This window comes from Oncorhynchus gorbuscha, unplaced genomic scaffold (assembly GCF_021184085.1).
Source record: "Oncorhynchus gorbuscha isolate QuinsamMale2020 ecotype Even-year unplaced genomic scaffold, OgorEven_v1.0 Un_scaffold_1372, whole genome shotgun sequence".
NCBI lineage: Eukaryota > Metazoa > Chordata > Actinopteri > Salmoniformes > Salmonidae > Oncorhynchus > Oncorhynchus gorbuscha.
In genome coordinates, this window is record NW_025746165.1 from 1 (window position 1) to 26,500 (window position 26,500).

General features: G+C 46.0%; 1 protein-coding gene across 1 annotated transcript in view; it reads right to left on the reverse strand.

Moving 5' to 3' along the window:
• Positions 1-11,219: 11,219 nt before the first annotated feature.
• Positions 11,220-26,500, reverse strand: part of LOC124022405 (receptor-type tyrosine-protein phosphatase R-like) — a 131,305-nt gene continuing 116,024 nt past the window's right edge. Inside the window, 5 exon segments of the mRNA XM_046337340.1 lie at positions 11,220-11,570; positions 11,633-11,875; positions 16,172-16,443; positions 17,115-17,225; positions 22,201-22,338. Of these exon segments, the coding sequence (XP_046193296.1) occupies positions 11,782-11,875; positions 16,172-16,443; positions 17,115-17,225; positions 22,201-22,338 (615 nt within the window). The 3' untranslated portion in view covers positions 11,220-11,570; positions 11,633-11,781.

Consider the following 26,500-nt stretch of genomic DNA (forward strand, 5'->3'; position numbering starts at 1 on the left):
TTGAATCAGAAGAACTGCCTCATCCACTTGAGTACAACTAAATCAGAAGAACTGCCTCATCCACTTGAGTACAACTAAATCACAAGAACTGCCTCATCCACTTGAGTACAACTAAATCAGAAGAACTGCCTCATCCACTTGAGTACAACTAAATCAGAAGAACTGCCTCATCCACTTGAGTACAACTAAATCAGAAGAACTGCCTCATCCACTTGAGTACAACTAAAGAACTGCCTCATCCACTTGAAACTAAATCACAAGAACTGCCTCATCCACTTGAGTACAACTAAATCACAAGAACTGTACAACTAAATCAGTAGAACTGCCTCATCCACTTGAGTACAACTAAATCAGAAGAACTGCCTCATCCACTTGAGTACAACTAAATCAGAAGAACTGCCTCATCCACTTGAGTACAACTAAAGTCCTGTGAAGCTTTGCAGTTGCAATGTTCCAAAATCACCCAGAATGTTTTTCTTCTTCAGATAATTCAGTCGTAAGGAACTCCTAGTAGACGTTGTGTGAAGACAACTGATCACTGTTTCACGTCAGACACTTCCATCCAATTCCACCTCCTCCAAACAGTGAGATACTTGAGTCCTTACAGGATATCCTCAAGCAGTAGAATGTTGGTATGACTCCAGCTCCAAGCTTCCACAGCGTTCAACCAGACCCCCCTTAGACTACGATATAGAACTTTGGTGGGTATGAGTCAAATAGTGTGCAGTTGATACTTCATTCTCTATAAGTAAAATTTCAATAAAAATACTTTTTAAATTTTTTATAGATTGTATTATAAAATATGTGTCTCTAAACTTTCCCCCTTGGAGAGAGAGAGGGCATCAAAAGTCTTTGTTCTCCAGAACTACTTTTAGGTAGTCCACTCCTTTTTCCCCTTCCTGTATGCTCTCTCTCTCTCTCTCTCTCTCTCTCTCTCTCTCTCTCTCTCTCTCTCTCTCTCTCTCTCTCTCTCTCTCTCTCTCTCTCTCTCTCTCTCTCTCTCTCTCTCTCTCTCTCTCTCTCTCTCTCTCTCTCTCTCTCTCTCTCCTCTCTCTCTCTCTCTCTCTCTCTCTCTCTCTCTCTATAATAATATAATATATAATAATATAATATATGCCATTTAGCAGACGCTTTTATCTCTATACATTCTCGTATGGGTGATCCCCTCTCCCTGGCTCAAGCGCCATGCTCTACCAACTGAGCTGTCTCTCTCTCTCTCGCTGTCTCTTGCTGTCTCTCTCTCTCGCTGTCCCCTACTCTCTCTCTCTCTCTCGCTGTCCCCTACTTTCTCTCTCTCTCGCTGTCCCCTACTCTCTCTCTCTCTCTCTCTCTCTCTCTCTCACGATGAAACCAACACTTTCAGTGTTGTCGTTTTCAATTTCCGGCAACTGAGCATATATTCTGTTGGGTATGACAAAAACATCAAACCTCAACAACTACAGTTTCCGTTGACATTTTCACAGATCTATAGTGCAGTCTGGAGCCCTGAAATACTGTAGTCAGCTGTTTCAGAGGCTGTGCCTTTTGACTGTTGCAACATTTCACTTTACAACATCTCACTTTTCAACATCACAATTTTTTGAAATGCTGAAGAGAGGCAAGGATGAAATTAAAAACAGATCAGTGTGTGATATTTCGAAACAGTTTCTCTTTATTGGCAGTAGGGACTATAAAGTCAACGTCTTACAGTAGGTACAGTATCAGCAGTTTCAGTAGGTACAGTATCAGCAGTTTCATTAGGTACAGTATCATTTTCTGTTTAGGTACAGGGCAGTTTAGTGGCATCTTCAAGCCGCTAACTGTCTAGTCAAGGTAGTAAAACTCTCAACGTAGTACTCTCAAGGTAGTAAAACTCTCAACGTAGTACTCTCAAGGTAGTACAACTCTCAACATAATATTCTCAAGGTAGTACAACTCTCAACGTAGTACTCTCAAGGTAGTACAACTCTCAACATAATATTCTCAAGGTAGTACAACTCTCAACGTAATATTCTCAAGGTAGTACAACTCTCAACGTAGTATTCTCAAGGTAGTAAAACTCTCAACGTAATATTCTCAAGGTAGTACAACTCTCAACGTAGTACTCTCAAGGTAGTACAACTCTCAATGTAATTCTCAAGGTAACATTCTCTCAAGGTAGTACAACTCTCAACGTAATATTCTCAAGGTAGTACAACTCTCAACATAATATTCTCAAGGTAGTACAACTCTCAACGTAGTACTCTCAAGGTAGTACAACTCTCAACATAATATTCTCAAGGTAGTACAACTCTCAACGTAATATTCTCAAGGTAGTAAAACTCTCAACGTAATATTCTCAAGGTAGTACAACTCTCAATGTAGTACTCTCAAGGTAGTACAACTCTCAATGTAGTATTCTCAAGGTAGTACAACTCTCAACGTAATATTCTCAAGGTAGTACAACTCTCAACGTAATATTCTCAAGGTAGTACAACTCTCAACGTAGTACTCTCAAGGTAGTACAACTCTCAATGTAGTACTCTCAAGGTAGTACAACTCTCAATGTAGTACTCTCAAGGTAGTACAACTCTGCACAACACAGGGTAGTAGAGTAACATCCAAGCATATTCCATGTACAGTACAGTAATACAGTCAACAGAACACGTCAGAGCTGTCTAAAGGTCATAGCAGGGCTTCAGTACTAAACCCTCAGTAAAAACCACCAAAACAATTACTCAACACACTGTTTTAGTTTCAGCTAAGTTTTACATTTGAGTTTTGGTCTGTTGTTTTTTTTTAAATAAACACTACAGATGAATGCCAACATACTTCCTCCGCATCAGCAAGTATTCAGTGACCCGATGTCCAGTCGTACAGTAGAAGAATAAACCCCTTTTCCCTCTGTAGTAGGAACAACACAAACAGCTGTTGGAGGCCTGCACCTCTCCTTGTGCTGCCCTCCAAACATGTACATTTCATTAAAGCATACATACAATATGTACAGCTTATATCAGATATATAAATAGTTACTACTGTGGTTATTATGGCGGACAAGGAGAGAACCAATCACAACATTCAAGTCCATTAGTAGTACATCGGGGAAGAACTCATAGGCCTGAGTCCAAAACGCCACCCTCTTCTCTAGATAGTTCACTACTTGTGATCAGAGCTCTATGGGCCTCGTCAAATGTAGTGCACTTTAAAGGCTCTAGGGTCCCATTTGGAACGCACCCCTTTGTCCTCCTGGCTAATATGGCCATTAAGCCCACATAGTGAATAGATACAACTCTACTAACAGTCAACAATATGCACGGACGTTTAACGTTTTATGTATTCAAAACCTTTTTTCTTTTCACAAATAATAATACAAAAAGTGAAATGTTTCTCAATTCATTGTCACACAACAAACAACCATCTGTATCCTCCTTGGTCGAACACATGCACATTTTCAGCAGCAAGATAGATTCCTATGTGGTCCTTATAGATATGCCTGACCACATTATGTTTAATGGTCCTTATAGATATGCCTGTCCACATTATGTTTAATGGTCCTTATAGATATGCCTGAACACATTATGTTTAATGGTCCTTATAGATATGCCTGTCCACATGATGTTTAATGGTCCTTATAGATATGCCTGTCCACATTATGTTTAATGGTCCTTATAGATATGCCTGTCCACATTATGTTTAATGGTCCTTATAGATATGCCTGACCACATTATGTTTAATGGTCCTTATAGATATGCCTGTCCACATTATGTTTAATGGTCCTTATAGATATGCCTGTCCACATTATGTTTAATGGTCCTTATAGATATGCCTGTCCACATTATGTTTAATGGTCCTTATAGATATGCCTGTCCACATTATGTTTAATGGTCCTTATAGATATGCCTGAACACATTATGTTTAATGGTCCTTATAGATATGCCTGTCCACATGATGTTTAATGGTCCTTATAGATATGCCTGTCCACATTATGTTTAATGGTCCTTATAGATATGCCTGTCCACATGATGTTTAATGGTCCTTATAGATATGCCTGTCCACATTATGTTTAATGGTCCTTATAGATATGCCTGACCACATGATGTTTAATGGTCCTTATAGATATGCCTGTCCACATTATGTTTAATGGTCCTTATAGATATGCCTGTCCACATTATGTTTAATGGTCCTTATAGATATGCCTGTCCACATTATGTTTAATGGTCCTTATAGATATGCCTGTCCACATTATGTTTAATGGTCCTTATAGATATGCCTGTCCACATTATGTTTAATGGTCCTTATAGATATGCCTGTCCACATTATGTTTAATGGTCCTTATAGATATGCCTGTCCACATTATGTTTAATGGTCCTTATAGATATGCCTGAACACATTATGTTTAATGGTCCTTATAGATATGCCTGTCCACATTATGTTTAATGGTCCTTATAGATATGCCTGACCACATTATGTTTAATGGTCCTTATAGATATGCCTGTCCACATTATGTTTAATGGTCCTTATAGATATGCCTGACCACATTATGTTTAATGGTCCTTATAGATATGCCTGACCACATTATGTTTAATGGTCCTTATAGATATGCCTGTCCACATTATGTTTAATGGTCCTTATAGATATGCCTGACCACATTATGTGTAATGGTCCTTATAGATATGCCTGTCCACATTATGTTTAATGGTCCTTATAGATATGCCTGTCCACATTATGTTTAATGGTCCTTATAGATATGCCTGTCCACATTATGTTTAATGGTCTTATAGATATGCCTGTCCACATTATGTTTAATGGTCTTATAGATATGCCTGACCACATTATGTTTAATGGTCCTTATAGATATGCCTGTCCACATTATGTTTAATGGTCCTTATAGATATGCCTGTCCACATTATGTTTAATGGTCCTTATAGATATGCCTGTCCACATGATGTTTAATGGTCCTTATAGATATGCCTGTCCACATTATGTTTAATGGTCCTTATAGATATGCCTGTCCACATTATGTTTAATGGTCTTATAGATATGCCTGTCCACATTATGTTTAATGGTCCTTATAGATATGCCTGACCACATGATGTTTAATGGTCCTTATAGATGTATTGTATATAAATTCCTCCATCATGCATATTCATGACTTGCACCTCCATCACTCGGTCGTGTCATGCCATTGTTATGAACGTCGTCAAGCCGCCCTCAACCGGAGGCATTCTGGACGGAGGCTAACTACTGTTTCGTCAAAAATTACACTACATTAGCTTGTAAAGTTCGTCAAAAATAGGTAGCAATGCTAACGTTAGCTAGCTAAAATCCGGTGGCCTCCCCTCAATTTTAGCTAGCTAGTGAAAGTCAATCTGGCGACATTCAATGTTTTCCTACAAATGATTTGCCTCATTTTGAATTTCATTGTATTTCCAATCCACTGTAATGCGCTTTTTGATGAAATCTTCATCAGCGCTCATTGACGATGCATTTAGCAAAATGCTCAGTCGGGCATCAGTCCAACATGAACGTTTAAAACAATATTGTGACCAAACTTGCAACCTATGAATATAATGTACATGAAGAGAAACATAATGTAGATTATAGACCGTCCGGCGATTGATCACTAAAACCCTGTTTAGAGCCCAGAACACAAATATTAATCTGTTTCCCTGCTGTTTCAGTGAAATAGTGATATATTCAGTTTGAGGTTCCAGGCTACTAAACTATTATAAATCATGATAATACCCTTGGAGAGTTCATCAATGAGCTTGATGCCTTGATAAGCTCCTTTCCTGAGGACGGCTCACCTCTCACAGTTCTGGGCGACTTTAACCTCCCCACGTCTACCTTTGACTCTTTCCTCTCTGCCTCCTTCTTTCCACTCCTCTCCTCTTTTGACCTCACCCTCTCACCTTCCCCCCCTACTCACAAGGCAGGCAATACGCTCGACCTCATCTTTACTAGATGCTGTTCTTCCACTAACCTCATTGCAACTCCCCTCCAAGTCTCCGACCACTACCTTGTATCCTTTTCCCTCTCGCTCTCATCCAACACCTCCCACACTGCCCCTACTCGGATGGTATCGCGCCGTCCCAACCTTCGCTCTCTCTCCCCCGCTACTCTCTCCTCTTCCATCCTATCATCTCTTCCCTCCGCTCAAACCTTCTCCCACCTATCTCCTGATTCTGCCTCCTCAACCCTCCTCTCCTCCCTCTCTGCATCCCTTGACTCTCTATGTCCCCTATCCTCCAGGCCGGCTCGGTCCTCCCTCCCGCTCCGTGGCTCGATGACTCATTGCAGCTCACAGAACAGGGCTCCGGGCAGCCGAGCGGAAATGGAGGAAAACTCGCCTCCCTGCGGACCTGGCATCCTTTCACTCCCTCCTCTCTACATTTTCCTCCTCTGTCTCTGCTGCTAAAGCCACTTTCTACCACGCTAAATTCCAAGCATCTGCCTCTAACCCTAGGAAGCTCTTTGCCACCTTCTCCTCCCTCCTGAATCCCCCCCCTCCTCCTCTCTGCAGATGACTTCGTCAACCATTTTGAAAAGAAGGTCAACGACATCCGATCCTCGTTTGCTAAGTCAAACGACACCGCTGGTTCTGCTCACACTGCCCTACCCTGTGCTCTGACCTCTTTCTCCCCTCTCTCTCCAGATGAAATCTCGCGTCTTGTGACGGCCGGCCGCCCAACAACCTGCCCGCTTGACCCTATCCCCTCTTCTCTTCTCCAGACCATTTCCGGAGACCTTCTCCCTTACCTCACCTCGCTCATCAACTCATCCCTGACCGCTGGCTACGTCCCTTCCGTCTTCAAGAGAGCGAGAGTTGCACCCCTTCTGAAAAAACCTACACTCGATCCCTCCGATGTCAACAATTACAGACCAGTATCCCTTCTTTCTTTTCTCTTCAAAACTCTTGAACGTGCCGTCCTTGGCCAGCTCTCCCGCTATCTCTCTCTGAATGACCTTCTTGATCCAAATCAGTCAGGTTTCAAGACTAGTCATTCAACTGAGACTGCTCTCCTCTGTATCACGGAGGCGCTCCGCACTGCTAAAGCTAACTCTCTCTCTCTGCTCTCATCCTTCTAGATCTATCGGCTGCCTTCGATACTGTGAACCATCAGATCCTCCTCTCCACCCTCTCCGAGTTGGGCATCTCCGGCGCGGCCCACGCTTGGATTGCGTCCTACCTGACAGGTCGCTCCTACCAGGTGGCGTGGCGAGAATCTGTCTCCTCACCACGCGCTCACCACTGGTGTCCCCAGGGCTCTGTTCTTGGCCCTCTCCTATTCTCGCTATACACCAAGTCACTTGGCTCTGTCATAACCTCACATGGTCTCTCTTATCATTGCTATGCAGACGACACACAATTAATCTTCTCCTTTCCCTTCTGATGACCAGGTGGCGAATCGCATCTCTGCATGTCTGGCAGACATATCAGTGTGGATGACGGATCACCACCTCAAGCTGAACCTCGGCAAGACGGAGCTGCTCTTCCTCCCAGGGAAGGACTGCCCGTTCCATGATCTCGCCATCACGGTTGACAACTCCATTGTGTCCTCCTCCCAGAGCGCCAAGAACCTTGGCGTGATCCTGTACAACACCCTGTCGTTCTCAACCAACATCAAGGCGGTGGCCCGTTCCTGTAGGTTCATGCTCTACAACATCCGCAGAGTACGACCCTGCCTCACACAGGAAGCGGCGCAGGTCCTAATCCAGGCACTTGTCATCTCCCGTCTGGATTACTGCAACTCGCTGTTGGCTGGGCTCCCTGCCTGTGCCATTAAACCCCTTCAACTCATCCAGAACGCCGCAGCCCGTCTGGTGTTCAACCTTCCCAAATTCTCTCACGTCACCCCGCTCCTCCGTTCTCTCCACTGGCTTCCAGTTGAAGCTCGCATCCGCTACAAGACCATGGTGCTTGCCTACGGAGCTGTGAGAGGAACGGCACCTCAGTACCTCCAGGCTCTGATCAGGCCCTACACCCAAACAAGGGCACTGCGTTCATCCACCTCTGGCCTGCTCGCCTCCCTACCACTACAGCTCCCGCTCAGCCCAGTCAAAACTGTTCGCTGCCCTGGCCCCCCAATGGTGGAACAAACTCCCTCACGACGCCAGGACAGCGGAGTCAATCACCACCTTCCGGAGACACCTGAAACCCCACCTCTTTAAGGAATACCTAGGATAGGATAAGTATTCCCCCCCCCCCTTTAAGATTTAGATGCACTATTGTAAAGTGACTGTTCCACTGGATGTCATAAGGTGAATGCACCATTTTGTAAGTCGCTCTGGATTAGAGCGTCTGCTAAATGACTTAAATGTAAATGTAAATGTAATGATCTGTATGGAGATCTGTATGGACAAGCAGCTTTCACGAGAACAACTTTGGCTGTTTGTGGGAATCGTCTTGTTGAGTTAGAAACCCTGGTGGAGTTAAGGAAATGAGCTCAAGGATGTCTTGTTTGAAGAGGAAGGAGCAGGGAGGGGTATTTGTTTTGTCTAGAATCCACCCTGAATTACTCCTCTGCTTCACTAGTGAGACCATAGTGAAATGGAGCGCTATGCAGGATGGATTCCAAGCTAGTAATTGTGCAACTCACTTCAGATTTTTTAGGAATTACCAGAAAAGTTTGAAGGGAGTCGTGTCCAATCTACAGTTGAAGTCGGAAGTTTACATACACTTAGGTTGTTGGAGTCATTAAAAGTCATTTTTCAACCACTCCACAAATTTCTTGCTTATAAACTATATTTTTGGCAAGTCGGTTAGGACATCTACTTTGTGCATGACACAAGTCATTTTTTCCAACAATTGTTTACAGACAGATTATTTCACTTATAATTCACTGTATCACAATTCCAGTGGGTCAGAAGTTTACATACACTATGTTGACTGTGCCTTTAAACAGCTTGGAAAATTCCAGAAAATGATGTCATGGCTTTAGAAGCTTTTGATAGGCTAATTGACATCATGTGAGTCAATTGGAGGTGTACCTGTGGACGTATTTCAAGGCGTACATTCAGACTCAGTGCCTCTTTGATGGGAAAATCAAAAGAAATCAGCCAAGACCTCAGAAAAAAAAAATTGTAGACCTCCACAAGTCTGGTTCATCCTTGGGAGCAATTTCCAAACACCTGAAGGTACCACGTTCATCTGTACAAACAATAGTACGCAAGTATAAACACCATGGGACCACACAGCCGTCATACCGATCAGGAAGGAGACGCGTTCTGTCTCCTAGAGATGAATGTACTTTGGTGCGAAAAGTGCAAATCAATCCCAGAACATCAGCAAAGGACCTTGTGAAGATGCTGGAGGAAACAGGTACAAAAGTATCTATATCCACAGTAAAACGAGTCCTATATCGACATAACCTGAAAGGCCGCTCAGCAAGGAAGAAGCCACGGCTCCAAAACCGCCATACAAAAAGCCAAACTACAGTTTGCAACTCCACATGGGGACAAAGATCAAACTTTTTGGAGAAATGTCCTCTGGTCTGATGAAACAAAAATATAACTGTTTGGCCATAACGACCATAGTTATGTTTGGAGGAAAAAGGGGGAGGCTTGCAAGCCGACGAACACCATCCCAACCGTGAAGCACGGGGGTGGCAGCATCATGTTGTGGGGGTGCTTTGCTGCAGGAGGGACTAGTGTACTTTACAAAATAGATGGCGTCATGAGGTAGGAATATTATATGGATATATTGAAGAAACATCTCAAGACATTATTGTGGGAAGCTTGTGGAAGGCTACCCGAAACGTATGACCCAAGTTAAACAATTTAAAGGCAATGCTACCAAATACTAATTGAGTGTCTGTAAACTTCTGACCCACTGGGAATGTGATGAAAGAAATAAAAGCTGAAATAAATAATTCTCTCTACTATTATTCTGACATTTCACATTCTTAAAATAAAGTGGTGATCCTAACTGACCTAAAACATGGCATTTTTACTGGGATTAAATGTCAGGAATTGTGAAAAACTGAGTTTAAATGTATTTGGCTAAGGTGTATGTAAACTTCTGACTTCAACTGTATGTATTCGGCATTTAGAAGCTACAGTATATCAGAGTTTGAAATCAGGGTCAGATAATCCAGACAAAAAAATGTAGATGTGTCTGATTGACGTTATCTTTGTAATAATTGCTTTGTTCCAGAGATAAAGTATGTGGGAATTTATACCATTCAGTCATACAGAGAAAACATCATGTCTAAAAGTACCAAACGATCATGAGTTTACTGTTACACATCAAAACATTATCATAATATTGTATAAAACTAAAAATAATTATTATTACTATAATTTAATCTATATGATCAACAATTAAACACAACATGTCATTTAACCGTTTACATTTTGGTAAAGAAAGTTGTCATATATCTGTGATGCTTAAAGGCCCAACGCAGCCGTTTTTATCTCAATTTCAATTAACTGCCTTATTCCAACATCATAGTATGTGTATATATATAAAACACAGGGGGGGGGGGGATCATGTTTTTGACTGCACTGGGCCTTTAATGGTCAACACAATATACCTGAGGATGGATTTGAAAGCTAAGAAATGAAAAATCAATGATTTTTTGAAAAGAAAAAGAAAAAAGGTTTTGTTATTAAGATTGATTTAGTGATGAAATGTCGTTTCAGAGCCAGGGTAGATCACACGGCAGCCATGACAGTTCTCTGTGAATAAGGTAGATCTACAGGATGGCCTATAGCAGGGGGCTGCCAAACTCAATTCCTGAAGGGCCGTGTGTCGGCTGGCTTTTTATGTTGGTTATCTGCTTCCGAGTCAGTGTGTATATTGGCCACATCCCCATAGTGTAAAGACCTTGTGATGTGTAGTACCGTGCAGACAGGCCCAATCGTTCCCTCACCTTTCATACACAGATCTTTCAATGGATGATCAACATGCTATTAGAGGTATAGTATATGGCAGAGGGGCAGCTTCTAGTGTGTTACTGAGAGAAAAGCCAACCTCCAGTGGAATATAACAGTCTTCAGAATAATACCCTTTGTGTAACAGCACATAGTTTAAAAAATAAATAAATAACCAGAATTTTAAAAAATATCCTAGTAAAGTCACTTAGACAAGTGCTATTCATTTAGACAGCTTACCTTTTGCTTTTCAATAGAAACACCATGGACGATTTAAGGACCACAGACTACCTACCCATCTACTGTAGCACATAGTAGTAAGAGGTCAGAGTGTAGCTATACTACAAAATCAATATCAGGCAATCTGATTGGACAGAGCAGCAGTATCAGAGAGTTTGATTGGACAGAGGCAGGTTGCTCACAACAACGTTTTCAGAAGCAGAGCTGCTCACGAATGACAGGAAGTAGTAGAAGAAGAGGAGGAGGAAAGAGAGGAAGAGAAGAACGGATACATTACATTCAGAGACATAATCACCTGTCCATACCTCCATCTCTCTCTCTGTAAGGAGACTCAATCAATCAGCCAATAGCAGTCCAGGCTGTCCATACCTCCATCTCTCTCTCTGTAAGGAGACTCAATCAATCAGCCAATAGCAGTCCAGGCTGTCCATACCTCCATCTCTCTCTCTGTAAGGAGACTCAATCAATCAGCCAATAGCAGTCCAGGCTGTCCATACCTCCATCTCTCTCTGTAAGGAGACTCAATCAATCAGCCAATAGCAGTCCAGGCTGTCCATACATGTCCACAAAGACAAAGCCCACAAGGACATCTACCATCCAATCGTCACCCGAACATCCACTTCCTCATTAGTCACATGACCTCACAGTCACCAGGTAAGATAGGTCCTTCCCGCTAGGGGGAATTAAATTCCACTTCCTGGCCACTGTTCATTGGCCGGTGTCGGCGGAGAGGCGGGTCTCGAAGAGGCTCAAGGCGTGGTGGACAAACTCGTACTGCTCCGCTGTCTGGATCAGACCTCCTCTGAAAAGGACACACAGAGACAAGGCAGCCATGAGAATCCCGGCTAAAATAACAACACGGACCAGTAACAGTGGGAGCATGTTAGTAACATGCTATGAAATGCAAGGAGTGGAAAATCATTTCAATAAAACTAAACCTTCCATCAGTTGTGGCCGTGCTACTGTCTGAAATATAGTGAATCCATCTCATACTGTGACTGAAGAACATCTTCTTATTTTAGTGCTGCTGAACATTCGGAACATTAATTACCAATGTTCTGCCTCATAATACATGAACCATTTAGGATCGTCTCCAGCTCATTTAATCCCGTGGTAATTAGTCACGACAAAAGGTCATTTAAACTCCTACTCAGTCATCTAAACGGTACAGTGGCAGTTTGCTTCAGTACATTCTGTTCAATGATTAACTAAAGCTCAACCGAGACAACATTATGAAGTCCTTGATACCCTGTTGAGCTGCAGGCTACTGCTTCATCCTAATGGACGAGTGCTTTATCCTGGAACAGACAGGATGTGGGAGATATTTCAGCTTAAACCCTGTTCAGGCTCAGGGGATGAGTGTTTGTGTGTGTGTGTGTGTGTGTGTGTGTGTGTGTGTGTGTGTGTGTGTGTGTGTGTGTGTGTGTGTGTATGTGTGTGTGTGTGTGTGTGTGTGTGTGTGTGTGTGTGTGTGTGTGTGTGTGTGTGTGTGTGTGTGTGTGTGTGTGTGTGTGTGTGTGTGTGTGTGTGTGTGTGTGTGTGTGTGTGTGTGTGTGTGTTTGAAAGAGATAGGAACATATTATCACGTTCTGTCCCTCTCTTGAAACAAAGTTTCTCATGTACAAGTTTCTTAGCATGATTTATGTCACACCCACCTACATCCCCCCTAACATCCATCCTGACTGTCTGTCTGACTGTCCTCACCCAGCCACATCAATCCTGACTGTCTGTCTGACTGTCCTAACCCAGCCACATCCATCCTGACTGCCAGTCTGACTGTCCTCACCCAGCCACATCCATCCTGACTGTCTGTCTGACTGTCCTCACCCAGCCACATCCATCCTGACTGTCTGTCTGACTGTCCTCACCCACCTACATCCCTCCTAACATCCATCCTGACTGTCTGTCTGACTGTCCTCACCCACCTACATCCCTCGTAACATCCATCCTGACTGTCTGTCAGACTGTCCTCACCCAGCCACATCCATCCTGACGGTCTGTCTGTGTCCTCACCCAGCCACATCCATCCTGACTGTCTGTCTGACTGTCGTCACCCACCTACACCCCCCCTAACATCCATCCTGACTGTCTGTCTGACTGTCCTCACCCAGCCACATCAATCCTGACTGTCTGTCTGACTGTCCTAACCCAGCTACATCCATCCTGACTGCCAGTCTGACTGTCCTCACCCAGCCACATCCATCCTGACTGTCTGTCTGACTGTCCTCACCCAGCCACATCCATCCTGACTGTCTGTCTGACTGTCCTCACCCAGCCACATCCATCCTGACTGTCTGTCTGACTGTCCTCACCCACCTACATCCCTCCAAACATCCATCCTGACTGTCTGTCTGACTGTCCTCACTCAGCCACATCCATCCTGACTGTCTGTCTGACTGTCCTAACCCAGCCACATCCATCCTGACTGTCTGTCTGACTGTCCTAACCCAGCCACATCCATCCTGACTGTCTGTCTGACTGTCCTCACCCACCTACATCCCTCCTAACATCCATCCTGACTGTCTGTCTGACTGTCCTCACCCACCTACATCCCTCGTAACATCCATCCTGACTGTCTGTCAGACTGTCCTCACCCAGCCACATCCATCCTGACGGTCTGTCTGTGTCCTCACCCAGCCACATCCATCCTGACTGTCTGTCTGACTGTCGTCACCCACCTACACCCCCCCTAACATCCATCCTGACTGTCTGTCTGACTGTCCTCACCCAGCCACATCAATCCTGACTGTCTGTCTGACTGTCCTAACCCAGCTACATCCATCCTGACTGCCAGTCTGACTGTCCTCACCCAGCCACATCCATCCTGACTGTCTGTCTGACTGTCCTCACCCAGCCACATCCATCCTGACTGTCTGTCTGACTGTCCTCACCCAGCCACATCCATCCTGACTGTCTGTCTGACTGTCCTCACCCACCTACATCCCTCCAAACATCCATCCTGACTGTCTGTCTGACTGTCCTCACTCAGCCACATCCATCCTGACTGTCTGTCTGACTGTCCTAACCCAGCCACATCCATCCTGACTGTCTGTCTGACTGTCCTAACCCAGCCACATCCATCCTGACTGTCTGTCTGACTGTCGTCACCCACCTACATCCCCCCTAACATCCATCCTGACTGTCTGTCTGACTGTCCTCACCCACCTACATCCCTCCTAACATCCATCCTGACTGTCTGTCTGACTGTCCTCACCCACCTACATCCCTCGTAACATCCATCCTGACTGTCTGTCTGACTGTCCTCACCCAGCCACATCCATCCTGACGGTCTGTCTGTGTCCTCACCCAGCCACATCCATCCTGACTGTCTGTCTGACTGTCGTCACCCACCTACACCCCCCCTAACATCCATCCTGACTGTCTGTCTGACTGTCCCCACCCAGCCACATCCATCCTGACTGTCTGTCTGACTGTCGTCACACACCTACACCCCCCTAACATCCATCCTGACTGTCTGTCTGACTGTCCTCACCCAGCCACATCCATCCTGACTGTCTGTCTGACTGTCCTCACCCAGCCACATCCATCCTGACTGTCTGTCTGACTGTCCTCACCCAGCCACATCCATCCTGACTGTCTGTCTGACTGTCCTCACCCAGCCACATCCATCCTGACTGTCTGTCTGACTGTCCTAACCCAGCCACATCCATCCTGACTGTCTGTCTGATTGTCCTCACCCAGCCACATCCATCCTGACTGTCTGTCTGACTGTCCTCACCCACCTACATCCCTCCTAACATCCATCCTGACTGTCTGCCTGACTGTCCTCACCCAGCCACATCCATCCCGACTGTCTGTCTGACTGTCCTCACCCAGCCACATTCATCCTGACTGTCTGCCTGACTGTCCTAACCCAGCCACATCCATCCCGACTGTCTGCCTGACTGTCCTAACCCAGCCACATCCATCCCGACTGTCTGTCTGACTGTCCTCACCCAGCCACATCCATCCTGACTGTCTGCCTGACTGTCCTCACCCAGCCACATCCATCCCGACTGTCTGTCTGACTGTCCTCACCCAGCCACATCCATCCTGACTGTCTGCCTGACTGTCCTTACCCAGCCACATCCTTCCTGCCTGCCTGTAATCACTGATGGTCATTAGAGCAACACAAACACAGTAGCATACAAGCAGGAACATGGCTTTATCTTCACCAGGTAACTCACCTGACTGCTGTAAATAGACAGCTGTCTGGACCTATTCCACATACTGTCTAATACACCAGGTGTAGGTAACTCACCTGTCTGCTGTAAACAGACAGCTGTCTGGACCTATTCCACATACTGTCTAATACACCAGGTGTAGGTAACTCACCTGTCTGCTGTAAACAGACAGCTGTCTGGACCTATTCCACATACTGTCTAATATACCAGGTGTAGGTAACTCACCTGTCTGCTGTAAACATATTGTACTACATTGGACCTATTCCACATACTGTCTAATACACCAGGTGTAGGTAACTCACCTGTCTGCTGTACACGACAGCTGTCTGGACCTATTCCACATACTGTCTAATACACTAGGTGTAGGTAACTCACCTGTCTGCTGTAAACATATTCTACTCCATTGGACCTATTCCACATACTGTCTAATACTCCAGGTGTAGGTAACTCACCTGTCTGCTGTAAACATATTCTACTCCATTGGACCTATTCCACATACTGTCTAATACACCAGGTGTAGGTAACTCACCTGTCTGCTGTTAACATATTGTACTCCATTGGACCTATTCCACATACTGTCTAATACACCAGGTGTAGGTAACTCACCTGTCTGCTGTTAACATATTGTACTCCATTGGACCTATTCCACATACTGTCTAATACACCAGGTGTAGGTAACTCACCTGTCTGCTGTTAACATATTGTACTCCATTGGACCTATTCCACATACTGTCTAATACACCAGGTGTAGGTAACTCACCTGTCTGCTGTTAACATATTGTACTACATTGGACCTATTCCACATACTGTCTAATACACCAGGTGTAGGTAACTCACCTGTCTGCTGTTAACATATTGTACTCCATTGGACCTATTCCACATACTGTCTAATACACCAGGTGTAGGTAACTCACCTGTCCGCTCTGAGCTGACACACAATCCCCAGCACATCTACCACTCCCTCCAGCTCCAACTGACGACAGCCTATCGTCGTGGCGATGAAGCAGCCCGTTCGGCCAATCCCTGCGCTGCAGTGTACGATGACGGGTCCCTGCGATGGGGAGCCCGCCCTGTCCTCCTCCACGTCTCTCATCAGCTGGAGCAGGGGCTGGGCGCTGTCTGGGGTCTTATGGTCCGGCCACGATGTGTACCAGTAGTGCTTCACCACACGACTCTGGGCCCCTTGCTGTGAAAGAGACAAAGACACACACAGAGTTTGAGTAAGATCAAGATTGTGGTTTCAGTCTAGTTTAAAGTAACTGTCCAGTGTTTACAGATTTCTATGAAATATGACCTGTAATCAATGACAATGTGAATGAAATAGTTTTCCTTCTAAATTTTTTAAATAAATTATGTTATAAAGCAGCTTTTCTGTTTTGGAATACTGTGGGCGTACCCCAACAACAGAATGGTGTGGTCGTACCCCAACAACAGAATGGTGTGGTCGTACCCCAACAACAGAATGGTGTGGTCGTACCCCAACAACAGAATGGTGTGGGTGTATACCGGTCATAAAAAATATTCATGCAAGTAGATCGCTGATTGGTCAGTTCATCCACCTCAGGAGGATGACATCATGCTCTGAGAAAATAGGAAGCATTTTGGAAACGGTCTGTTTGAAATGTGGGTTTCAGGTGTTTTTTTTTAAAGTGTTTTATTTTCTCTAAAGTATGCTTTGGTCACAAATACAAGTAGGGCCTATAGGATGAGTCAACATTATTTGGGTATGAGTCAACAAAACATGAACTTTTAAAAGTGTAGATTTCCAATGGAGAGTTAATGAAGTGTATAGTAAATAGATAGAAACCCACAGCGACCCAGTTCGGTCAATGGGTTCCATCCCTAAGTGAAAAGTACCTTCAGGTTGAGGGTCCGACAGGTGTAGTTGTCACACTCTGTCACGTTGTTAATGAGCACCTCCACCTTGCCATAGATACCACGCCTCTCTGGCCAGTACAGAACACATTTCTGGAACAGACAACATCATTAATCATTACACATGTTATCGTATCACCAATCACTATTGATCCATTAAACCCTGTCAATAACACATGATAAACAGGATTATGTCATGTAATCCTGTCAAATTTACATGTGTAGAATCACGTATATATTTGTTTATACCTATCTATGGGTTCCTGTGTGTGTGTGTGTGTGTGTGTGTGTGTGTGTGTGTGTGTGTGTGTGTGTGTGTGTGTGTGTGTGTGTGTGTGTGTGTGTGTGTGTGTGTGTGTGTGTGTGTGTGTGTGTGTGTGTGTGTGTGTGTGTGTGTGTGTGTGTGTGTGTGTGTGTGTGTTAGGGTTGAATATTTTCCCGGGTATTAAAAAAAAAAATCATCCTGAGAATAAATCACTCTTCTCCCAGTCATTCTAAAGCATAGAAACCATATAAATATACTTAAAAATTTAATTTGATTAGAGCTTTGATCAGCATGACAAATCAAGCCTGATGCTACCTGAGACTGATGCTACCTGAGACTGATGCTACCTGAGACTGATGCTACCTGAGACTGATGCTACCTGAGACTGATGCTACCTGAGACTGATGCTACCTGAGACTGATGCTACCTGAGACTGATGCTACCTGAGACTGATGCTACCTGAGACTGATGCTACCTGAGACTGATGCTACCTGAGACTGATGCTACCTGAGACTGATGCTACCTGTGACTGATGCTACCTGAGACTGAATATTAGCTGACTGCTTGCTGTCTGGAAACAGCTCTGTCTCAGCTGTCTGGAAACAGCTCTGTCTCAGCTGTCTGGGAACAGCTCTGTCTCAGCTGTCTGGAAACAGCTCTGTCTCAGCTGTCTGGGAACAGCTCTGTCTCAGCTGTCTGGGAACAGCTCTGTCTCAGCTGTCTGGAAACAGCTCTGTCTCAGCTGTCTGGGAACAGTTTAGCTGTCTGGAAACAGCTCTGTCTCAGCTGTCTGGGAACAGCTCTGTCTCAGCTGTCTGGGAACAGTTTAGCTGTCTGGAAACAGCTCTGTCTCAGCTGTCTGGGAACAGCTCTGTCTCAGCTGTCTGGAAACAGCTCTGTCTCAGCTGTCTGAGACAGCTCTGTCTCAGCTGTCTGGAAACAGCTCTGTCTCAGCTGTCTGGGAACAGTTTAGCTGTCTGGAAACAGCTCTGTCTCAGCTGTCTGGGAACAACTCTGTCTCAGCTGTCTGGAAACAGCTCTGTCTCAGCTGTCTGGGAACAGCTCTGTCTCAGCTGTCTGGAAACAGCTCTGTCTCAGCTGTCTGGGAACAGCTCTGTCTCAGCTGTCTGGAAACAGCTCTGTCTCAGCTGTCTGGGAACAGTTTAGCTGTCTGGAAACAGCTCTGTCTCAGCTGTCTGGAAACAGCTCTGTCTCAGCTGTCTGGGAACAGTTTAGCTGTCTGGAAACAGCTCTGTCTCAGCTGTCTGGGAACAGCTCTGTCTCAGCTGTCTGGAAACAGCTCTGTCTCAGCTGTCTGGGAACAGTTTAGCTGTCTGGAAACAGCTCTGTCTCAGCTGTCTGGAAACAGCTCTGTCTCAGCTGTCTGGGAACAGTTTAGCTGTCTGGAAACAGCTCTGTCTCAGCTGTCTGGGAACAGCTCTGTCTCAGCTATCTGGGAACAGTTTAGCTGTCTGGAAACAGCTCTGTCTCAGCTGTCTGGGAACAGCTCTGTCTCAGCTGTCTGGAAACAGCTCTGTCTCAGCTGTCTGGGAACAGCTCTGTCTCAGCTGTCTGGAAACAGCTCTGTCTCAGCTGTCTGGGAACAGTTTAGCTGTCTGGAAACAGCTCTGTCTCAGCTGTCTGGAAACAGCTCTGTCTCAGCTGTCTGGGAATAGTTTAGCTGTCTGGAAACAGCTCTGTCTCAGCTGTCTGGGAACAGCTCTGTCTCAGCTGTCTGGGAACAGTTTAGCTGTCTGGAAACAGCTCTGTCTCAGCTGTCTGGGAACAGCTCTGTCTCAGCTGTCTGGAAACAGCTCTGTCTCAGCTGTCTGGAAACAGCTCTGTCTCAGCTGTCTGAGAACAGCTCTGTCTCAGCTGTCTGGAAACAGCTCTGTCTCAGCTGTCTGGAAACAGCTCTGTCTCAGCTGTCTGGAAACAGCTCTGTCTCAGCTGTCTGGGAACAGCTCTGTCTCAGCTGTCTGGGAACAGTTTAGCTGTCTGGAAACAGCTCTGTCTCAGCTGTCTGGAAACAGCTCTGTCTCAGCTGTCTGGAAACAGCTCTGTCTCAGCTGTCTGGGAACAGCTCTGTCTCAGCTGTCTGGGAACAGCTCTGTCTCAGCTGTCTGGGAACAGTTTAGCTGTCTGGAAACAGCTCTGTCTCAGCTGTCTGGGAACAGCTCTGTCTCAGCTGTCTGGAAACAGCTCTGTCTCAGCTGTCTGGGAACAGCTCTGTCTCAGCTGTCTGGGAACAGTTTAGCTGTCTGGAAACAGCTCTGTCTCAGCTGCCTGGGAACAGTTTATCTGTCTGGAAACAGCTCTGTCTCAGCTGTCTGGAAACAGCTCTGTCTCAGCTGTCTGGGAACAGTTTAGCTGTCTGGAAACAGCTCTGTCTCAACTGTCTGGGAACAGCTCTGTCTCAGCTGTCTGGAAACAGCTCTGTCTCAGCTGTTTGGGAACAGTTTAGCTGTCTGGAAACAGCTCTGTCTCAGCTGTCTGGGAACAGCTCTGTCTCAGCTGTCTGGGAACAGTTTAGCTGTCTGGAAACAGCTCTGTCTCAGCTGTCTGGAAACAGCTCTGTCTCAGCTGTCTGGGAACAGTTTAGCTGTCTGGAAACAGCTCTGTCTCAGCTGTCTGGGAACAGCTCTGTCTCAGCTGTCTGGAAACAGCTCTGTCTCAGCTGTCTGGAAACAGCTCTGTCTCAGCTGTCTGGGAACAGCTCTGTCTCAGCTGTCTGGAAACAGCTCTGTCTCAGCTGTCTGGGAACAGCTCTGTCTCAGCTGTCTGGAAACAGCTCTGTCTCAGCTGTCTGGAAACAGCTCTGTCTCAGCTGTCTGGAAACAGCTCTGTCTCAGCTGTCTGGGAACAGTTTAGCTGTCTGGAAACAGCTCTGTCTCAGCTGTCTGGAAACAGCTCTGTCTCAGCTGTCTGGAAACAGCTCTGTCTCAGCTGTCTGGGAACAGTTTAGCTGTCTGGAAACAGCTCTGTCTCAGCTGTCTGGGAACAGCTCTGTCTCAGCTGTCTGGAAACAGCTCTGTCTCAGCTGTCTGGGAACAGTTTAGCTGTCTGGAAACAGCTCTGTCTCAGCTGTCTGGAAACAGCTCTGTCTCAGCTGTCTGGGAACAGTTTAGCTGTCTGGAAACAGCTCTGTCTCAGCTGTCTGGGAACAGCTCTGTCTCAGCTGTCTGGGAACAGTTTAGCTGTCTGGAAACAGCTCTGTCTCAGCTGTCTGGGAACAGCTCTGTCTCAGCTGTCTGGGAACAGCTCTGTCTCAGCTGTCTGGGAACAGCTCTGTCTCAGCTGTCTGGAAACAGCTCTGTCTCAGCTGTCTGGGAACAGCTCTTCTCAGCTGTCTGGAAACAGCTCTGTCTCAGCTGTCTGGAAACAGCTCTGTCTCAGCTGTCTGGGAACAGCTTTCTCAGCTGTCTGGAAACAGCTCTGTCTCAGCTGTCTGGGAACAGCTCTGTCTCAGCTGTCTGGGAACAGTTTAGCTGTCTGGAAACAGCTCTGTCTCAGCTGTCTGGGAACAGCTCTGTCTCAGCTGTCTGGAAACAGCTCTGTCTCAGCTGTCTGGAAACAGCTCTGTCTCAGCTGTCTGGGAAACAGCTCTGTCTCAGCTGTCTGGGAACAGCTCTGTCTCAGCTGTCTGGAAACAGCTCTGTCTCAGCTGTCTGGAAACAGCTCTGTCTCAGCTGTCTGGAAACAGCTCTGTCTCAGCTGTCTGGGAACAGCTCTGTCTCAGCTGTCTGGGAACAGCTCTGTCTCAGCTGTCTGGGAACAGTTTAGCTGTCTGGAAACAGCTCTGTCTCAGCTGTCTGGAAACAGCTCTGTCTCAGCTGTCTGGGAACAGCTCTGTCTCAGCTGTCTGGGAACAGCTCTGTCTCAGCTGTCTGGGAACAGCTCTGTCTCAGCTGTCTGGGAACAGTTTAGCTGTCTGGAAACAGCTCTGTCTCAGCTGTCTGGGAACAGCTCTGTGTCAGCTGTCTGGAAACAGCTCTGTCTCAGCTGTCTGGGAACAGCTCTGTCTCAGCTGTCTGGGAACAGTTTATCTGTCTGGAAACAGCTCTGTCTCAGCTGTCTGGAAACAGCTCTGTCTCAGCTGTCTGGGAACAGTTTAGCTGTCTGGAAACAGCTCTGTCTCAACTGTCTGGGAACAGCTCTGTCTCAGCTGTCTGGAAACAGCTCTGTCTCAGCTGTCTGGGAACAGTTTAGCTGTCTGGAAACAGCTCTGTCTCAGCTGTCTGGGAACAGCTCTGTCTCAGCTGTCTGGGAACAGTTTAGCTGTCTGGAAACAGCTCTGTCTCAGCTGTCTGGAAACAGCTCTGTCTCAGCTGTCTGGGAACAGTTTAGCTGTCTGGAAACAGCTCTGTCTCAGCTGTCTGGGAACAGCTCTGTCTCAGCTGTCTGGAAACAGCTCTGTCTCAGCTGTCTGGGAACAGCTCTGTCTCAGCTATCTGGAAACAGCTCTGTCTCAGCTGTCTGGAAACAGCTCTGTCTCAGCTGTCTGGAAACAGCTCTGTCTCAGCTGTCTGGAAACAGCTCTGTCTCAGCTGTCTGGAAACAGTTTAGCTGTCTGGAAACAGCTCTGTCTCAGCTGTCTGGGAACAGTTTAGCTGTCTGGAAACAGCTCTGTCTCAGCTGTCTGGGAACAGTTTAGCTGTCTGGAAACAGCTCTGTCTCAGCTGTCTGGAAACAGCTCTGTCTCAATTTACAGTGTTATTTTTCCCGGGGAAAGTGAGTGAGTGAGTGAGTGAGTGAGTGAGTGAGTGAGTGAGTGAGTGAGTGAGTGAGTGAGTGCACCCGTACCTCATTCTTTTCCCTGAGCTTGGTGATCATGATGATGACAGGACAGTCTTCCTGCCAGGCCATCTGCCAGAAATCATTCACTGTGTTGATCATGGGACCCTGGGTGGCGATGTAGGCCTTCTCATCGCCTAGGTAACCCTGCAGAGGTTAGAGAGAGAGAGGCAGGGAGGCAGGGAGGGAGGGAGGCAGGGAGGGAGGGAGGCAGGGAGGGAGGGAGTGAGGCAGGGAGGGAGGGAGGGAGGGAGGGAGGGAGGGAGGGAGGGAGGGAGGGAGGGAGGGAGGGAGGGAGGGAGGGAGGGAGGGAGGGAGGACTATTATCAAACTGGTACACAGGAATTCTTGACTGGACCAAAATAGTTTTTGTAAACCGTCACTAGACTGGGGACTTGTTAAGGCATGATGAATGGACAGGTTGTTTAGACAGCAGAGTCACTAACCCATTCATTTGGTGTTCATATTTCTGTCTTAATGTGTGCTGCTATTTATTATTTTTTATTTATTTTTTATTTAACTAGGAAAGTAAATTAAGAACCAATTTACAATGACGGCCTACCCCGGCCAAACCGGGACGTGCTGGGCCAATTGTGTACCGCCCTATGGGACTCCCAATCAGCAGGTCTGACTATCCTCTATGGTGTTAGCTACTGTCCAGGGAGAGATAAACCACAGCAGGTCTGACTATCCTCTATGGTGTTAGCTACTGTCCAGAGAGAGATAAACCACAGCAGGTCTGATTATCCTCTATGGTGTTAGCTACTGTCCAGAGAGAGATAAACCACAGCAGGTCTGATTATCCTCTATGGTGTTAGCTACTGTCCAGAGAGAGATAAACCACAGCAGGTCTGATTATCCTCTATGGTGTTAGCTACTGTCCAGAGAGAGATAAACCACAGCAGGTCTGATTATCCTCTATGGTGTTAGCTACTGTCCAGGGAGAGATAAACCACAGCAGGTCTGATTATCCTCTATGGTGTTAGCTACTGTCCAGAGAGAGATAAACCACAGCAGGTCTGATTATCCTCTATGGTGTTAGCTACTGTCCAGGGAGAGATAAACCACAGCAGGTCTGATTATCCTCTATGGTGTTAGCTACTGTCCAGGGAGAGATAAACCACAGCAGGTCTGATTATCCTCTATGGTGTTAGCTACTGTCCAGGGAGAGATAAACCACAGCAGGTCTGATTATCCTCTATGGTGTTAGCTACTGTCCAGAGAGAGATAAACCACAGCAGGTCTGATTATCCTCTATGGTGTTAGCTACTGTCCAGGGAGAGATAAACCACAGCAGGTCTGATTATCCTCTATGGTGTTAGCTACTGTCCAGAGAGAGAGAGATAAACCACAGCAGGTCTGATTATCCTCTATGGTGTTAGCTACTGTCCAGAGAGAGAGAGATAAACCACAGCAGGTCTGATTATCCTCTATGGTGTTAGCTACTGTCCAGGGAGAGATAAACCACAGCAGGTCTGATTATCCTCTATGGTGTTAGCCACTGTCCAGAGAGAGAGAGATAAACCACAGCAGGTCTGATTATCCTCTATGGTGTTAGCTACTGTCCAGAGAGAGATAAACCACAGCAGGTCTGATTATCCTCTATGGTGTTAGCTACTGTCCAGGGAGAGATAAACCACAGCAGGTCTGATTATCCTCTATGGTGTTAGCTACTGTCCAGAGAGAGATAAACCACAGCAGGTCTGATTATCCTCTATGGTGTTAGCTACTATCCAGAGAGAGAGATATAAACCACAGCAGGTCTGATTATCCTCTATGGTGTTAGCTACTGTCCAGAGAGAGATAAACCACAGCAGGTCTGATTATCCTCTATGGTGTTAGCTACTGTCCAGAGAGAGAGAGATAAACCACAGCAGGTCTGACTATCCTCTATGGTGTTAGCTACTGTCCAGAGAGAGATAAACCACAGCAGGTCTGATTATCCTCTATGGTGTTAGCTACTGTCCAGAGAGAGAGAGATAAACCACAGCAGGTCTGATTATCCTCTATGGTGTTAGCTACTGTCCAGAGAGAGATAAACCACAGCAGGTCTGATTATCCTCTATGGTGTTAGCCACTGTCCAGAGAGAGATAAACCACAGCAGGTCTGACTATCCTCTATGGTGTTAGCTACTGTCCAGAGAGAGATAAACCACAACAGGTCTGATTATCCTCTATGATGTTAGCTACTGTCCAGAGAGAGAGAGATAAACCACAGCAGGTCTGATTATCCTCTATGGTGTTAGCTACTGTCCAGAGAGAGAGATATAAACCACAGCAGGTCTGATTATCCTCTATGGTGTTAGCTACTGTCCAGAGAGAGATAAACCACAGCAGGTCTGATTATCCTCTATGGTGTTAGCTACTGTCCAGAGAGAGAGAGATAAACCACAGCAGGTCTGATTATCCTCTATGGTGTTAGCTACTGTCCAGGGAGAGATAAACCACAGCAGGTCTGATTATCCTCTATGGTGTTAGCTACTGTCCAGGGAGAGATAAACCACAGCAGGTCTGATTATCCTCTATGGTGTTAGCTACTGTCCAGAGAGAGATAAACCACAGCAGGTCTGATTATCCTCTACGATGTTAGCTACTGTCCAGGGAGAGATAAACCACAGCAGGTCTGATTATCCTCTATGGTGTTAGCTACTGTCCAGAGAGAGAGAGATAAACCACAGCAGGTCTGATTATCCTCTATGGTGTTAGCTACTGTCCAGAGAGAGAGAGATAAACCACAGCATGTCTGATTATCCTCTATGGTGTTAGCTACTGTCCAGGGAGAGAGAGATAAACCACAGCAGGTCTGATTATCCTCTATGGTGTTAGCTACTGTCCAGAGAAAGAGAGATAAACCACAGCAGGTCTGATTATCCTCTATGGTGTTAGCTACTGTCCAGAGAGAGATAAACCACAGCAGGTCTGATTATCCTCTATGGTGTTAGCTACTGTCCAGGGAGAGATAAACCACAGCAGGTCTGATTATCCTCTATGGTGTTAGCTACTGTCCAGAGAGAGAGAGATAAACCCCAGCAGGTCTGATTATCCTCTATGGTGTTAGCTACTGTCCAGGGAGAGATAAACCACAGCAGGTCTGAATATCCTCTATGGTGTGAAAGAGAAAATGACAGTGTTATGTCCCATATGGCACCCTATTCCCTATATAGTGTACCAGAATGACCAGAATGTATTGCACTAAATAGGGAATAGGGTGCCATTTTGAAGTCACGCTAGTAGTTGAGCTTCCTGCAGTGACTACAGGGGAAGTGGCCCTATTGTATCTGCAGCCCAATGGGTCATTAGAGAGTGAGTTCACTAGTTCCTCCGGCCTGCCCTCTCTCTCCTTCTGTTCTCTCCATAGACTTACATGGAAAAAACAGAAACAATGTCCTCGCTGCCTTGAACTCACTGCTACGCTTTTCTTTCCCAAGATGGAGAAACCCGATAAGGAGAATCTGAAGTTGTTTGTTTGTTTAAAAAGGGAACAAGTCTTATATCACACCACCCAGTTCAACAACACTGGGATATGACTGCACCACCCAGTTCAACAACACTGGGATATGACTGCACCACTCAGTTCAACAACACTGGGATATGACTGCACCACCCAGTTCAACAACACTGGGATATGACTGCACCACTCAGTTCAACAACACTGGGATATGACCGCACCACTCAGTTCAACAACACTGGGATATGACTGCACCACTCAGTTCAACAACACTGGGATATGACTGCACTACTCAGTTCAACAACACTGGGATATGACTGCACCACTCAGTTCAACAACACTGGGATATGACTGCACCACTCAGTTCAACAACACCGGGATATGACTGCACCACTCAGTTCAACAACACTGGGATATGACTGCACCACTCAGTTCAACAACACTGGGATATGACTGCACCACTCAGTTCAACAACACTGGGATATGACCGCACCACTCAGTTCAACAACACTGGGATATGACTGCACCACTCAGTTCAAAAACACTGGGATATGACTGCACTACTCAGTTCAACAACACTGGGATATGACTGCACCACTCAGTTCAACAACACTGGGATATGACCGCACCACTCAGTTCAACAACACTGGGATATGACCGCACCACTCAGTTCAACAACACTGGGATATGACCGCACCACTCAGTTCAACAACACTGGGATATGACCGCACCACTCAGTTCAACAACACTGGGATATGACCGCACCACTCAGTTCAACAACACTGGGATATGACTGCACCACTGTGTGTGTGTGTGTGTGTGTGTGTGTGTGTGTGTGTGTGTGTGTGTGTGTGTGTGTGT